At 34.3% G+C, this 18,310-nt stretch overlaps 1 protein-coding gene across 6 annotated transcripts in view; it reads left to right on the forward strand.

The window, feature by feature from the left end:
* Rps6kc1 (ribosomal protein S6 kinase C1) overlaps positions 1–17,697 on the forward strand; it is a 218,478-nt gene extending 200,781 nt beyond the window's left edge. For all 6 annotated transcript variants that reach the window (XM_046438431.1, XM_046438432.1, XM_046438433.1 and 3 more), the window contains 3 exons: positions 3,817–3,899; positions 5,135–5,230; positions 16,748–17,697. In XM_046438431.1, the coding sequence (XP_046294387.1) occupies positions 3,817–3,899; positions 5,135–5,230; positions 16,748–16,858 (290 nt within the window). In that variant the 3' untranslated portion in view covers positions 16,859–17,697. The remainder of the gene's footprint in view (positions 1–3,816; positions 3,900–5,134; positions 5,231–16,747) is intronic.
* The last annotated feature ends 613 nt before the right edge of the window (positions 17,698–18,310 follow it).

Raw genomic sequence — 18,310 nt, forward strand, 5'->3', positions numbered from 1 at the left:
AAGAATGAGGAAATTAGGGGAGAGGAAAGGACAGACTGTTAGTGGAAGAAGAGGTGAAGACCAAGGAAGGATAGAAAGGAAATGGAGAGTAAAAGAAGCTGCTGTGGTTGTCAGTGCTAATTTACCTCAGGTGCCACATGGTACATTCTAGACTAGCTAGCAAGCCCACAGAAAACAATAAAGGAGTGCACTGCATCTGTCTCATCAAGTACCCCTCAAATTTTTCTACCTAAGTACTTCTCACTGTAGAGGTGGTATAAATGTGTATCTCAGGAAACTAATGAAATGTGATTTTGAGATGTCTTTGAAGTCTTTTTATATTATGAATCCATGCAACTTTTACCTTGTGTTTAGATAATAAAACAGTATCCCACCCACTCCTGTGCATACAGTCTTTGAGGCTGGGGAAGATGCACTGTGTTTATCTAGTGGCTTCAAGAGCATCCCCCACTCTATGCTCCTGGGTTGCACATTCCAGTAGTGATGCAGAAGAACAGGTATAGCACATAGCTTTTGATGGTTAAGGCTACATTGTTGGTGGTACTTTAGACTTCTGCTGGATTTTAAAGGTGCCTTTATAAATTGTGTGAGCTATTAATTACATAGCCCCATCTCAGCAATCCTTCACTGAGTTCTAATAAGGAAATTTATGAGCAGAAATTGGGGGTATGGTTCTAATCTGGAGTCCTTAGGATGTGTGGTTTGATCCTAAAAGCCATCTTATTAATTTCTCTGAGCTGACTGAGTCAGATGTCCCTGTTCTCCCCAAACACATAAATACAATATTGTTTCTCTCCCAGAAGTCACCCTGCCCAAATGATTCTTCATAAGTTTTTTCAGAAATTGCAAATGATTCATCTAAAGATTAAACACAGTTCCTTATATATAGTAATCAGCCAATGAATGTTAGCTGCTGTTTTATTGTTGAAATTATCATTATCATTATGCATGCCCACTCTGAGGACAGAAACATCCATACATGGAAAGTAAGGCTTGCTCGTGGCACTTTGAAAACAGATGGCTGATCAGTAACTTTGGATTTTGGGTAGTGAACAGGTAAAGCCTCTATCAAACTAAGAAATAGATACTAGTTGCCATACTGATAAAAGGAAGTGGAAAAACTAAAATTTGGGTGCAAAAGATTAACAACATGAACTGTAACACTGATTTTAATTTCATATTATTTAACAGTGTGGCCAAAGTATAGTCTATGGAGGAGTAGTGCCTAGTATAGAGCCTGCTTTGTGCTGCTTTCTGTGTGTTGGTTGAATGAGTTTGGTGGGTCCAGACCTAATTAAGCAGGTTGATTATATATACACATGTGCCTGATGAAGCAATACATTTGAATTGTTATATAATGGTCAGTGAGAAGCCATATAGACTTTTGAATGGGGAAATAATGTAATTGGTGGTCTGCTTTAGACTGGAAGGAAATGTGCTAAGGTTATATTTAATGACAAGACAATGGTAAATTCCTGTTTACTTTTCTAAAGTTTCTGAGAACACATCTTTCTAAAGTTTTTAAGAGCACACTTCTGAAGGTAATAATGGTTCTATGTGGGGAGGTGCAGAGTGGGAATGGGGGCAGCTACTCTGAATCTGGGAGGGGCAGCATGTGTACTTTGAAAGAGAGCCCACAAGAAGTTATCCTTCTTGGGAAACACCATGTTAGGGAATTCTCAAGTATTAAAAACATAGAATTTAGAATTAAATGTAACCTAGAGGCCCTCAGATCTAACCCTCGCGTTATGGATGAGTTCACATGAATTCGTTAAGACTCAATCCAGGACTCCTGATTCCTAGTTCATTATTCTTTCTAAAGTATAATATATTAAATTTGTAGTGAAAATTATGTAGGTGAACCAAATGTTAGGAAGAACCTACGTAGTTTAGTTTTCCCTTCTCCAAAGTCACTTTTCCAATAAGCCTGAAAGTTTTCGTATTATTTTATTATACTTTTAAAAGCTGTACCACTTAGATATTTATTTATTTATTTATTTAGTTGTAGTTGGACACAATATCTTTATTTTATTTATTTATTTTTATGTGGTGCTGAGGATCGAACCCAGGGCCTCCCAGGTGCTAGGCGAGTGCTCTACTGTTGAGCCCCAGCCCCAGCCCCCCACTTAGATATTTATGTAGCTTAATAAGTATAATAATCAACCAGGCCAAAAGATGAATCACTAAAATATTTCCCTTTTTTTCTCATCAGTCTTTTAAAAAGTACACACTTTTAAAATTAGAATTCTATTTTTTGTATAGCTTTTTTAAAAACAATATATACATTTGCTTATATACCTAAATCATCTGTGAAGATATCATTTGAAATGGTTACATAGTAGCATTCTATGTTATAGATGTGCCATAATATTTATGATGAAACCTCTATTGCTAGATAGGTAGTACTCAACTTTTTCAGACAAGTACCTGTTTTATTAATTAAATTGGTTCTAAAAAGATTGGAGTCTTTCAGTTATTCTTACAATAGTTTGAATTGGTTCATATCGGTTTTCTTTTTACTTACTAGCTGAGCATAGCTAACTTTTATTAATGCTGAGAGCAACTAGTTAAAGAACGGAGGATGTGATTTGGCACAAGGACTGTAGGAAGGAGGAGGCCGGGGAGAGCTGGTTGTGAAGTGTGTACTTCATGAACTGTTTGCAGCCCAGGAGGAGGGACGGGGAAGGAGCCTGTGAAATGGAGTAATTTCAGTTCTTTGCATAGGAAGCTTTCCCCCATCCTTTTCCTAGTCTAAGTGACCTTCGCTTCAAGACCTAAAGCCCAAGGTATTTTAATAGTTGTGTGGTTCTCTCACACAGTTGATGTGCTTAAGCATTGGTTGAAAGGCTGGACACCTAAATAGCACTTCCACTTAACACTTTCCAAGTTCCAATCTAACTGCTTATAATCGAACATTATTGTTATGAGCAGTGGACAACCCATAGTCAAATAAGATTAGATAAGATTTATTTTTCAGTTGAAATGAAAGGGCAGATATTGGCAAATTTAGTCACTAATAGAATGTTATTAGCAAAGGACAGGACATCAAACATAACTCAACGGCCACAAGCTTCAAAAGTGTTAAAATGAGGAGTTGTTGCTGATTTGTATAGAACCTTGAAAGAGGACACTCATTACATTTCAGGAACTTGTGCTAGTGAGTGATGGCAGAACACAGATAAAATCATGATTTATAAATATTCTGAAAGTTTTTACCTTAGCCAATATTTTCAGTTATATCTGTACTTCTGAGTTACAAAATGGGCGAATTGGTATTTCATGTGCTGCTTCTTTAGTTGGAAACAATTGGGAAAGTGAAGATGAAAACTAGATCTTCATTCTATTGTGGTGTGACATTGGATAGGGCATTTCACCTTCTGGTTGCTAACCTATAAGTAAAAAAATAATTAATATTGCTTAGATAATTTTTGAAGTTCCTTCCGAACATAAAGAGTCTTTGTTTCTTTTAAAACAAAAAGTGATTTGTGAGGTAGAATTGGCTATACTTTCTCAAATTTGAAGATTAAGCAAAATGCTGATCTAGTTGGTTCCTGTAACTTTCAAGTATAGCATCTTGAAGGTGTCCCTCTATCAACTAAAGAACAAATGTCTCACTTTAATATATGACTGCATCAGAAAAAAAAAATGCAACCACAGTAGGTGACCAAAGGGATAAGTAACTTTCAGGAATTTTGAAAGCCCAGTAGTATTTAATGCTCTCTCAGCATTAAAAAGGTCACCTTGCTAATACATGTTAATTTTGAAAGTTTAATTGACCTTTGGAATTTTAATATCAACCTTTTTTGGTGTGTTTAGAGGTTGGAGCAATCACAGAAGAAACTGAAGCCTGTGATTGGTGGAGTTTGGGTGCTGTCCTCTTTGAACTTCTCACTGGCAAGGTAAGCAGTGACCTGGACATTTAATAAATTTATCCAGATGCCACCTTGATTTCAAATTGAGAACGTTAGCCTGTGCCTTTACTTTTCAGGTCAGGGACTAAGTAAGAAAAGCTTTGATGCCAAAAGCAAGCAGTGAAGTACAAATTTATCAAGATTCCAGATTTTTTAAAAATAAAATCTTATTACATTGAGTAAACTGATGGCAAATTGTTATTATGTCTAATGTTACATAATAAGATTTAAGACTAAACATTCCTTTCCTTCTTTTTCTATGATTCAACTTTAACAGAGTAAGATTTGTAATGTTTATACAAGTATGTATTAGAATTCTCTAGAGGTAAACATCTTATCTGGACCTGGGAGGGAATTCTCATTTTTAGAAAATTAATGCAGATATAACAGGTAACATTATCTTTCTCAATATTATAATTTTTTCCTATATGTTTTCATATTAGGACATACAGAATTTATATTCTCTAATAAGTAACTTTTAAGTATGATGCTTAAGGTTAATAGATTTTAGAATATTGTGCAGATTGCCTCCTGGGAAGAAAATAGATGAACAATTATGCTTTTGTAAGTAGCTTCCTTAAATATATGAACATCAAACTAAGTTTGTTATAGAGTTTACAAATCACCTCTACATATATTTAAACTCCAAAGGGCTATATAGATGTAAAATATTACTACTAGCAATTTCTAAACTTTAAATGTTTTTTAAAAAAATTTTTTTAGTTGTAGTTGGACCCAATATCTTTATTTTATTTATTTTTAAGTGGTGCTGGGATCAAACCCAGTGCCTCACACATTCTAGGCAAGTACTGTACCACTGAGCCACAATCCCACCCCTTCTAGGCAAGTACTGTCCTACTGAGCCACAATCCCACCCCTAAACTTAGTTTTTAAGAACATTAAAATATTTTGGAGATATCCAGTCCCTTTTTAAATGTTTTGTATGTAATATAAACTTTTCTATTATGAGTCATTAATTTTATAACTAAGGGGACAGGTGCATAAGCTTATAATGTGGTCATGATGACTCTGCCTTTGTTTCCGTTAGAAGTTGTATAGTCTCACAGCCCTCAGCATGAACTGCTTAGGTGGCATTGTGTTGATTACTGTGCCTCCAGTTAAGATGGTTGTTGAGCTCTGTGTCCTTGCTGTCTGTAAATACTGTGATAGAACAGAGTATGATGTTATCTAGGATAAGAAATGTACCTGATTGATTGTTTCAGACTTTGGTTGAGTGCCATCCAGCAGGAATAAATACCCACACTACTTTAAACATGCCAGAATGTGTCTCTGAAGAGGCTCGCTCACTCATTCAACAGGTAATTTAATTGACCTCTCGGTTAAGTCTATCAAGCATGCAGATTAGCAGAATCCACAAAAACAAAGCCTTAAAGAAATTAGTTTTGGGCAAGAAAGACTCATTTAGAATTATATACATTTAGAATTAACACTGTAGATTTTTATTTAGGCTTCTGCTACTATCGAAGTATTCATAGAGTCAGAAAAGATAGTTGAAACTTGTTCGTATTTTTTTCAAAAATCAAGGTTAATATTCAGTCAGTTTTATATAAGTGTGAGATTTGAATGTGACTTTAGTTTATCTGGGGCTGTTCTGGTTTTGCGATCATATTTTATAATGACATATAAATGGCTATTTTCATTTTTTAAATTCTTATTTATAAGCAGTAATGGACTATTGATATTTCTTAGAAGTGTTTTAAAAATCTCAACAAGTTAAATCACTCTACTAACTTCATCAATTAGGGGAAGTTGGGCATTGATGTCAATTAGTACAATTCAGGTGGCTTTGAAAAAAGAGCCTATTAATAATTAAAGTTCATTATCCCAGAGGTGGGCTTGGGACTCTAGGAAGTTTCTTAAATTAATTCCCTATATTTAAAATACAAGTTGAGTATCCCTTGTCCAAAATGCTTGACCAGAAGTGTTTTTAAGATTTCAGACTTTTTGATTTTGGAATGTTTGCATAGACTTTACTGATTGAGCATCCCTAATTTAAATGTCCAAAATTTGAAATGCTCCAAATCTAAAACTTGTTGAATGACAACATAATATTCAACAAATTTCAGATTTGGAGCATTTGAAAGTTTTGGATTAGGGATACTCAACCTGTATATTTCTGTAGTCTTTAATAGTGAATTTTGCTGAATACACTGAGAGTTGCTGTAATTGTGGTTTGATAGGCTCACAGCATTCAGCAGGAATTGTCAGGCCTGGGTCCTATATTTTTAAACATAAAGAAAAAGATTACTTGAAAAAGATCAGGATGGTCTTTTTTTAAAGTCAGGGAAAACAAAAAGAAAATTTAAAAGGGAAGGATATATTAAGAGAATTATCATGTATTCTTTTAAAGAGGGATTTTGGTGTCATTGAACAAATATTATATGCAGGGCCTCAGTGTTTTAAGCTACAAAGGTAAAATCATGAATAACAGTACCACACAATGGAATTTGATAATCTCAGAGAGGTTTAGAAAATACTTTGGTAAGTCAAGAGGAGAAGGGGTTATAGTCAATGTAGTGCTGGTATTATGAAAGTTTTTGTGGGATGGATTTTATTTTTGCTGGGCCCTAGACAGAAATTTAGCAGGGCAAGGTTAGGTGTGGGGGGAATAGTCTAGGTGGAATGAACAGTTTGAACAAAAGACTCAGTTCAGGAAATCAAAAGTTTGGTTTATCTGGAGTGGAGAGATGAATGTAGAAATAATAGTAGGTGAATGTAGGAAGATAAGTTGGGGTTTTCTTATGAGGTTCTATTATCATCAATACAAGTATAGAATAATATTATTCATTGAAAATTTGAGATTAGATGGCCAGCAAATATATGAACAAGTATTCAGCATCTTTAGCAATAAGGGAAATGCAAGTCAAAACTACACTGAGATGTCGTCTCACCCCAGGTAGAGTGGCAGTCATCAAGAATACAAATAATAGCAAATGCTGGCGAGGACATGGGGAAAAGAAACATTTATATACTGCTGTTGGAATTGTAAATTAGTACAACTACAACCACTATGGAAATCAGTATGACAGTTCCTGAAAAGACGAGGAATGAACCATCATATGGTATACCACTCCTTGGTTTTTATCCAAAAGAATGAAAGTCAACATACCATAGCAATACAAGCACATCACAGTATCCAAGCTATGGAGCCAGCCTAGGTGCCTGTCAACAGATGAATGGATAGGAAAAACATGGACTTTTATTCAGAAGAACAAAATTATGTCACTTGCAGAAAATGAATGGACTATGAAGCATTCTGTTAAGTGCAAACAGACTCAGAAAGCAAGGGTCTTCCTTTTTTCTTATATGTAGAAGCTGAAGAGAAGAAGTGGGAAGAAAGTGAGGGAATCTAATGAAAATAGAAGGGAAACCAGTATAGTAGAAGAAGAGAACCAAAAGTAGGGAGGAGGGGAGGGAAAAGAGAAGTTCTGGGGAATGAAGTTGACCACATCGTGTGTATATATAAATATATCCCAGTGAATCTCATTATTTTAAATAATGATAATGTACCAATATGAATTTTTTTAAAAGAAAGTTCAAGATTTAAGAAAAAAATTTACAGTTATACATGGACACAAGACCTTTATTTTATTTGTTTATTTTTATGTGATGCTAAGAATTGAATCCATGCCTCACACGTGCAAGGCAAAAGCTATACCACTGAGCTACAACCCCAGCCCCATCAAAATTTTAAGCTCTTGTACAGGAAATGAAAGGATTGGAGTTGGACTTAGGAAAATTAATTTGCCCAGACTATGAGAATTAAAAAGAAACAATCAGGTTAGAAATACAGAGATAAGAATACCCAGAGCACTGTGGGTTAAGGATTAAGAAGCAGTGAAGAAATAATATAAAACATTTCATTGTTTTGGGGGAAAAATAGCTGTTCTTTAGATTTTGTCTTATTTGTTGTGGCACAAGATAAATACAGAGTATTTTGGGGGTAAATATTTTAGGGAATACTAGCAACTACTACTTTATGTTTCTTTTCCTTAAAGTAGTAGTCATTATTATGTAATATTGGAAATAAAGTTCCTTACAGCGATGTATCAATTCCTATTGCATTCTTTATTAGAAATTACATTGTAAAGGAGTCTAGACTTAAGGTATGCTAAGTCCTCAGATATGCATAGCTTATATAGTAAATCATCATTCTGTCATTGGCTTGCCTGAGGAAACTACCACTCATGTTGAGGAAACATCATCAGGAAAGGGAAAAGGGGTCTCTTGGCATGATTAGCAATTTGTCATTTTGACTTTCCTCTTCCACTACCTCATGGGTCATAAAGGTCATTTAAAAAAAACACAAAAATGATTTATATGGAAATAATTATTCTGTTTGGGGGAAATTTTCTCCTCTTTGGTCTTTCAGCTCCTTGCTTTGTTCTTAGATTTCATAATCCCCTGTACTTATGGTTCACATCTGTCCAGGTCAAGTGAATGCTGCTAAAGCAAACAGTTACTTTTTAAGATGCAAGTTTAAAAAATCCTCAGAGCATGTATGTTTGTGCTTTACAGAGCACATTTAGTTCCTTCTAAAACAGTTGCTTTGTCAGTTGAAAGATTATGTAAGAAAAAGACTTTCACAACAAATTTCTATGCCCTTATTGCTCAGCCTTCTTGCTTAATGTTTGGGAGAAAGGAGGTTGGTAGTGGCTATCTTGGTTTCATTATTTGAATTCTCCACAGGCACATATATTCTATTAAGGAATAGAAATTTGTGTGATCTCTCTTGAGGCTTTTATAGCATTTTAAATGGCAAAATAAGCAAGATTGTCATGGGGTAAGCAATTATACTTTTGTCTGTAGATTTATACTTTCAAATAGGTGGAGAAGTCCATATAAGTAAATTCAGTCTAGCAAAAGTCAAATATGAAGCTTTGGAATTTTACATTTGTAGTTACATTTTGGAAAGAGTCAAGTGGAAAGGCCAGTTGAAGCAAATATTATGTGTATTTGTTTCCTGAAATATTATATGTATTCTTGAAATATAATAGTATAGCTATTGTTAATTCTTACCAATATTTGATATGTTAATTTTATGTTAAAAAGTATGATGCCTTTCACATTTAAATCAGTAGACAAGAATTGTCTGTAAAAATTTAATTTAATACACTTAGTATAGTTTTTTTTTTTTTTAATATCGGCTTTCTAACACAGCAACTTCGAATTCAAAAGTTCTTTGAGCAGTTAGCTTTAATAAACAGTAGTAGGGTCATTTGGGGTGCTAGACATAATAATGTCAAGTGAAAAGACTGTCAGTATAGTCTTTTGAAGTATATGCTTCTCTCCCCTGGTGGATTTGGTAATACAAAGTGAGTAATAGATTCTTGGCATTTGCTGATAACACATTCATGAGGCAGTGTAATGTGATTAAGGCATCAATTTTGGAGTCAGAGTGCCTGAATTCAAATCCTTTGTTTGCTACTGGCTGTCCATATCTTAAGCAAGTTACTTAATTTCCCTGAGCCTCTGTTTTCTCATCTATAAAAGAAATAATAATAGTAGCTATTTGTAGAGTTACAGTGTGTTAAATGAATTCACCTGTTAAGCACTTAGAACAATATCTGGCATGTGACAAGTGTTATGTGAATGTTTTTATTGTTGATAGGACAGAGTTGAAGATTCATGACATAATTTGTAATTGATGAACCACATATTTGAATTACAGAGCCGCTCATGTAAGAGTGAAGCAATTGCTGATGATATAGGTGAAAAGATTTTAAAATGTAGTAGACTGGCACAGAATAGGGAATCAATTTATATTTATTATACAAATAATGGAATTAATGAATGAATAAAAAATAAAAACAAAGGAAAAAAAATAAAAGCTTTGTCTAACTGTGTTTTGATGGAGTTTCCTGTATGTATAGCACCAGTAATATTGTAAAGAAATCATTTAAATATTTCAGTTAAACTTTGACTACATTCTGTAGAAAAATAAATTTTTGTCAGGGCAGTGAGTTTTTTGTGGCTATGGCTACATGAAAGTTGGCAAATTCTCCCCCCCTTAAAAAGTATAAAAGTTGAAAAGAATTGGTAAAAACAGTCACTCAGTGATCTGGAAATTGATCAAAGGATACAGTAATCTGAAAAGTATTTATGTTTGAAAAATAGTTGAATTTTAGGAAAGAAGAGTGGAACTCTGGCATTCTTGACTCAATCTGTTCCATTCTCCCCTCCTTCTTTGGTCAGGTGCAGATTTCTGCCAGGGTGGGGGCAAGCCATGGGGACCAAACCCAGGGCTGCCTGAATGTGCATAGAAACAGGGAAAGGGCCCAGTGGAAAGTGTTAGCCAGGATAGACTTGGTTTAGTGACCCGAACTTTGAAAGCATTTTCTTGCTCACCGGCAGAGGACAGAAGCTTGAATGGCTGAAGCATTTGAATATAACCTCCACTCAGTCATTGAATGACCAGTTAGCTGTGCAGACATGGGGGGACCCTGAGGAAGGTGAGCATAAAAATAAAAAATAGAAAAGAAAAAATTGAAGAAGCAGAGATGTCAACAACTACACAATCCAGTACAGGGGTAGGTGGCTTAACAGATTTACAGATCAAGCTGAAGGAAGCTACCAAAGAAACAGACCAATAGCAATAGTAATTTTCATGGGACAATATCAGACTCCAGAGTTGCTGAAATATATTATCTAAAATATCCTGTTTTCAGAAAAATGTAATATAACACATACACAGAGACAAAAAAGTATGACTCATTCACAGGAAAAAAGCAACCAATAGAAATTGTCTCTGAGTGTCCCCTGATTTGGGATTTAACAGATAAAGACATAAAAGCAGCTGTTGTTAATATTTTCATGGAATTACAATAAATCACGTTCAAGAATTAAAAGTATGACAACAACAAATTAACAGAGATTCTCAATAAGAAGGTAAGAAATTGTATTTAAAAGAGAACTAAATAGAAGTCTTAAAGTGAAAAGTATAGTAAGTGAAATGAAAAATTCACTGGAGCAACTCAATAGAGAATCAAGAACTGAGAATTTGAGAAGAATTGAGGAACTTGAAGATAACTTTATAGTTATTATTCAACTGAAAAATACACCAGTATACATAAAATGGGATTCCAGTAGAAGAGGAAATTGGGAAAGGAGCGCAAAAATATCTCAACAAATGTGTCCAAAATGTCCACGTTTGATGGAAAACATTAATTTGTGCACCAGTAAAACTTGGAAGATCTTACGTAGAGAAGTAGAAAGCCACACTAATCAACTGTTGAAAGAAAAAACAAAGGGGAAAAATTTTAAAGTACTAAAAAAAAAAAAAAAAAAGCAACTTATCATATAGAAGGAAGTATTCATGTCAAACTTTTTGTCAAAAACAGTAGAGGTCGGAAGACAGCAGAATGACATGTTGAAAGTGCTGGAAGGTATTAATAATCAACAGGAACTCAGCAAATTTATTTTTTAGAAATGAAGATGAAATAAAGACATTCCCAGTTTTAGAAAGAGTCTGGTAAGTTCTGGAGATTTACCTTATTAGAACTACTACAAGGATTCTTTTAGCATGAAAGGGAGTGACACCAGGTAGGAACGCAAATCTAAAAAGGAAACGAAGACACTGGAAATGGTGGATATGAGTTAATAGAAAATCCTATACCTTTTTTCTTATTTCTCCACATCTTTTAGAAGACATAAATTATATGTACCAATAAATCCATGCTGTTGGATTTATAACATATAGATGCAATGTTGAACGTACGGTTTTCCCTCTGTATCTGTGGGTTCTGCATCCATGGATTCAACCAACTACAGATCAAAAATTTTTCAAAATTTTTGAATGTTCTCTAAACAATATGGTGTAACAACTATTTTCATAGTATTTACATTGTGTCCTAGTAATTACCTATGTTATAAATAATCTAGAGGTGATTCAAAGTATGTGGGAGGATGTACACAGGTCATATGCAAAAACTGTGCTGTTTAAAATGAAATGCACGTCTCTGGGTTTTGATATTCACTTTGGGTCCTGGAACCCCTGTGGATGATAATAATAGACAAAATAAGGGGGGAAAACTGGGCTAGAGTGTGAAAAAATTTCTGCCTTTCACTGGAATTAAGTTAGTATTTTTCAGAGTAGATGGTAACCCCCACCCTCAGAAACAAAATAGTCAAAGAAAATTAGGAGAGGAGATAAATTGATACAGTAAAAAATATTTAAAAGAAGGCACTAAAGGAGGAACAAAAATGATGTATATAGAGAGAATGAGTAACAAAATGTCAAACATGATCTGCTACATCAATAATTACACTCAAAGTGAATGTGTGAACATGCTCACAAAAGGCAGTATTAACACGGATATAAAGTAAGATTCAGCTGTCTTCTATGTACAAGATACATTTTAAATCCAAAGACACACAAGTAGGGCTAAAGAAAAAGGACAGGAAAAGATAACCCATGCAAACAGTAACCATAAGAACTGGAGTAACTGTCTTAAATATCAATAGAATGGGCATTAAAGCAAGAGAATTACTAGAGATTGACAGATGTTTCATAATAATAGCAGGGTCAACACATAGGGAATGGGAGCCATTACAAATGCATATGCACTACTAATAGCCTCAAAATAACAACAAAATATGAATGAATTGGAAGGAAAGATAGAAAATTCAGTATTAATACATGAAGGCTTCAGACCTCATTCTTGATAATTGATAAAAAATTATCAAGGATATAGAAAATTCAAAGAATGTTATTAAACAGTTATAACTGCCATATATAAAACATTGTCCCCAGCACCTGCAGAATATATGTTCTTATTAAGTGCATATAAAGTAGTCTCCAAGATGGATCATGTTAGGTTATAGAACAGGTTTCGTTTCGTTTTGTTTCTTTTCTTTCTCACCAGGGATTGAACCCAGGGATGTTTACCACTGAGTCACATCCTTAGCCATTTTTATTTTAAGACAAGGTCTTGCTAAGTTGCTTAGGTCCTTGCTAAGTTGCAGAGGCTGGCCTTGAACTTGTAATCTTCCTGCTTCAGCCTCCTGAGCCACTGGGATTATAGGCATGAGCCACTGAGCTCAGCAGTTTCAATATTTTTAAAAGGATTGAAATCATACATTGTACTCTGAACACAGCAGAGTTAAGTTAGAAATCAACAACAGAAAGAGATCTGCTAAATTCACAGATAATTGGAAATTAAATAATGTACTTTTAATATCTTATGAGTCGAAGAAAAAATTCCAGGAAAAGCTATAAGATGGAAATAGCTGAATGAAACTGAAAATACAGTCAGAATTTTTGGAGTGCAGCTAAATCAGTTAATGAGGAAAGTTTATGGCTTTAAATAACTACATCAGAAAAAAAGAAATCAAAATTTAAGCTTAAATCTTAAGAAACGGTAAAAAGCAACTATAAAAAAGCATAGTAAATCTTGGGCTGGGGATGTGGCTCAAGCGGTAACGCGCTTGCCTGGCATGCACGGGGCGCTGGGTTCGATCCTCAGCACCACATAAAAATAAAATAAAGATGTTGTGTCCACTGAAAACTGAAAAATAAATATTAAAAAAAAATTCTCTCTCTCTCTCTTCTCTCTCTCTCTCTTTCAAAAAAAAAAAGCAAAGTAAATCTAAAGAGAACAAAGGAAGCAGAAATCAGTAAAACTGAAAAATGAGAGAAAAAATCAAGGAAATTAAAAGTTGGTTCTTTTATTAATGAATTAATGATTATACACTAGCCATTATTTATTAAATACTATGAGTCTAAGTACAACTATTTAGACATTTAATCTTCCTATCTATGATATAGATAGATAGCTATTTATAAATTAGAAATTTTTAAAATAATATTTTTATTGATGCAGTGTAATTATACACTATACATTGGGATTCATTGTACCATATTCACACATGCATAATTGGACAATCTCATACCTCAGTACTTGCCTTTCATTTCCCTCCTCTTCCCCAATTTGCTTGCTGTACTATACTGATCTTCCTTCTATTTTTAGTTTTTAGTTAATGCTTGATAATTATTTAAACAGGCAGGACTCATAATGGTATGTTCATACATGGACCCCAGTACTTCCCAGTACCCCCCTCTCAATCCCCTTCCTCTACTCTATTGAGTCTCCCTTCTGTTTTCATTAGATCACTTTTTAAAATTTGTTTCCTTCCCCGTACCTCCCCCTCTGTGGTTTCCACATAGGAGAGAACACATTTGACCTTTGACTTTTTTTTTTTTGAGCCTGGCTTATTTTGCTTAGCATTATGTTCTGCACTTCTGTCCAGCAAATGACAATTTCATTTTTCTTCATGGCTGAATAAAACTCCATTGTGTATACCACATTTTTTTTATCTGTTGATCTGTTGACATGTACCTCTGCTGTTCCCACAAGTTGTTTCTTTGAAAAGATCAGCAAAATTGGGAAACTTCAGTTGACTAGACTATACATGAAAAGCAAAGAACCTAGAGCACTCAGAACAATAAAGAGAAGAACAAAGTTGGAGGACTTACACTAGCTGATTTCCACACTAACAGTAATTAAGACATGTTTTTAAGAAATGAAGCTGGAAAATTAAATATTCACATGCTAAAACCAAAATGAATTCGCACCTTTACTTCATACCATATGCAAAAATTGACACAAAGTAGTTCATAGACCTATTTATAAGAGCTAAAACTATAAAAATTATAGAAGAAAATAAAAAATCTTATGACCTTCCTTGGGTTAAACAAAGAGTTAATTATATATGATACCAAAAGCATGATCCATAAAAGGAAAATTTTATAAAATAGACTTTATTAAAATTAAAAACTTGCACACTTCAAAAGACCATTAAGAAAATGAAAAGTCACAGGGAGAAAATATTTGCAAATCATGTACTTATATAAAGAACTCTTTTTAAAAATTTGTTCTAATTAGTTATATGTTGCAGAATCACACCAGTTGTGCAATCATACATGTACATAGAGAATAATGCCTGATTCATTTCACAATCTTTCCCCTCCAACCCCCCTTTCCCTCCCCTCACTCCCTTCTGTCCAATCCAAATTTCAAAGTTCCTTCATTCTTCATGAGCGCCCCCAGCCATTATGGATCAGCACCCACATATATATCAGGAAAAACACTCAGTCTTTGGTTTTTGGGGATTGGCTTATTTTGCTTAGCCTGATATTCTCCAGCTCCATCCATTTCCCTGCAAATGCCATCATTTCATTCTTAGAATATATAAAGAACTGTTGAAACCCAATAAGATTATGGCATTTGCAGGTGTGACTTATCATTATGTATAGCCAGAGGAATGAGAAGTTGTGCTCCATTTGTGTACAGTGTGTAAAAATGCATTCTACTGTCATGTATAACTAACTAGAACAGAGAGAGAGAGAGAGAGAGAGAGAGAGAGAGAGAGAGAAATATGAGGAAAAGAGTTGATATTTTACCAGGGAAACTATGTGAATGCCCAATAAGGGCATAGAAAAGATGCCCAATATTATTAGTCATTAAGGAATGCAAATTAAAGCCCTAATAAGAGATCACTAATACCCACTTAAAGGGCTGTTATCAAAAAGACAGACCAAGTGTTATTGAGGTATAGAGAAACTGGAACCCTTATACATTACTGATGGAATAGTGGTATAGCCACTTTGGAAAAATCTGACAATTTTCTTAAAAAATTTGCACAAACTTACTATGTGACCCAGCAGTTCTATTCTCAGGAATGTACTCAAAAGAAATGAAAACATGTATCTACACAAAGTAATCTAATTTAATTATCCATTAAAACCCCAAACTGGAAAGCCCAGAGGTCCTTTAAATGGTGAATAGATTAACACAACTTATTAGTGGAATACTCTTCAGAAATAAAAATTTGCTAAGGGAAGGAATCTAACTACAAAAGGTACATATTCTATGATTCCATTTATGTGAAATGTTCAGAGAAGACAAGTTGATAGAGGCAGAAAATATACCACTGGTAGCCTAGTGCTGGGGATGGGAGTAGGCATTAACTGTAGATGGCATGAGGAAACTTTTTAGGGTTATAAAGTGTCCTAAACTGGATCATAATCATGGTGATCAATTCTAAATTCACTAAAAATAGTTGAATTATATACTCTAAACAGATGAATTTTATATTATCTATATAATATAAAATTGTCCCTCAGTGAAGTTATTAAAACAAAAATTTGAGGATACATGAATGTCTCAAGACATATTCTTCCAGCATGCTCAGGGTCCTTATATAATTGTATCTGTACTTTTATTCTCCAATATTAACAATACTGTTGTGTGTGACATTATTAACTTATTTTATATCTGATTCTTATTTCTGAGGAAATTAAAGCCATTCATTTATTGCATTGAATTATTTCATTTGAGTCAGGGTAATTTTTTTAAAAAGTTATTTAGGGATACAAATTACCTTATTGAGACTTTAGTTACAGTTTATTCCCAGTGCACTATAGTTAGGAATTGAAAAGACTTATTGTGTCTCCCAAATTTCTGAATCATGAAGGAAGTCACTGTCTGAGAGTGGAGTGCAATATTTAATTAGTGTCATTACTTTGGGAGTAGGAAATTGATCCCATCATACTATCTGAAGATGAGGGGAACATTACTCAGGGACATATTTCAAAACAGTTGAAAAGCTATAAGCTCAGTTCAGATATCCCACACCCCTTCAGCTGAGGTGGTGTAAGACACAGCTCCCTTTCAAGAAAACATAGGCAGTTAGCTACATCAAGTACATTTGTCACTGAGGTTGAATTTAGAAGTTCTCTCCTTTCATATATTTTGTTTTCCTCTGCTCTACTAGTTGGATTCCTATTACTCACTAAATCCTTCTCTTTTATTTAGCTCTTGCAGTTCAACCCTCTGGAACGTCTGGGTGCTGGTGTTGCTGGTGTTGAAGATATCAAATCGCATCCATTTTTTACCCCTGTGGATTGGGCAGAAGTGATGAGATGAACACATGCAGGATGTTTTTCACACATTGTGATCTTCTCTGTAATAGGCATCTCCAGCACAAAAGCAGTCTCGCTCATTTATGGAGCACCAAAGCATTGGATAAAGACCTTTATTAGGAAATCAGGGGGAAGAGCCAGGGTAAAAGTGATTCATTTACAGTTACCACCTGGACAAGATATTAGCTAATTTTGTCAGTGGGTATTATATACATGCCTTTAACCAAGGTATGAATTAATTTAATCTACATTTAGGATTGCAGTGCATTGCAGACCCAACTGAAATAGGAATGTCCTTCAAGAAGTTCCTCTGATTCAAAGCTCTACATGTAGGATTTTACTTGAAAGAAGTACCTTTACATGGCAGCTAAGAATGCCTTCTGCTAACCAGATTGGTTTCTAAGACCCAATTAATATTTACTGAATAATACACTAAAAGTGCTTCATGAACAGTGTCACCCGTGGGCTTAAAAATAGGAAAAAAATTATATATGTGGAATGTCTGAAAGGGAGCCTGTACCATAATGCTATATAGTTAATGCATTTGACTGTGGTCCCAGATTATTTCTGTGAGGAGAAGACACTTCATGTTGTGAGCTTTGAACTTTTTTGGTTAATACTGCTCATTAGAGAGGGTTCAGATAAACACTCACTTCTCTCTCAACCTCATCTTCCCCCGTCTTCCCATTCCTGCACCTTTTGCTTATTCTCTCATATTCTGTTCTTCCTACTCTTTTTAACACACGTGCAACAAAAAAGGGAAGGGAGTATTTATTCCCCAAATTGTGTCAACATAATAAGAACTAAGAAATCATGATATAAAATAAATGTGATAAAAATGTAGATGTGTCCTTTATTTAATAGCTTAAGATTAAAAATTTTTTTTTTCCCCTTTTCCTTTCCTTTTGGAATGTTATCAGTTTCTGCTGCTTGACTCCGTTTTACTTTTTAGGTTGGTATACTATGAACCAAAGGGTCTCGTCTAAATGGAATTAATGTCAATCCTGTTTTATTACTTAAAGTGATAAGATTTTTATATTTGAATTCCTGATCTGCTTGACATAATGTAGAAAGAATATTAGCATTAACACATCTCCAATCATTTTTATTTTTGTATTTGTAATTTCTTTATGTTGCTAAGATAGCTCCTGTAGTCATGCACTATTTACAAAAATTCATACATATTAATGTGTTTTTTAAACTTTATCAAAAGAAGAAAGAGTAAGGCACTATTTCTAAGATAGAAGCCACCAGAAATAATTAAAATTTTCTTCTTCTTCTTCTTCTTTTTTTTTTTTTTAATTTTTTTTGCAATGCTGGGAATCAAAACCAGGATCTCACACATGCTAGGAAGGCATTTTACCACTGAGCTACATCCACAGCCCCTGAAATTCTGTTTTGTTTTAATCTTTATAATTTTGAGATCTGTGTGAGAGCCCAGTACTCCTCCAAGAGC

The sequence above is a fragment of the Marmota monax genome, unplaced genomic scaffold (assembly GCF_021218885.2).
Source record: "Marmota monax isolate L192 unplaced genomic scaffold, Marmota_monax_Labrador192_F-V1.1 WCK01_AAM20220418_F8-fsc00118, whole genome shotgun sequence".
Taxonomy (NCBI): Eukaryota; Metazoa; Chordata; class Mammalia; order Rodentia; family Sciuridae; genus Marmota; species Marmota monax.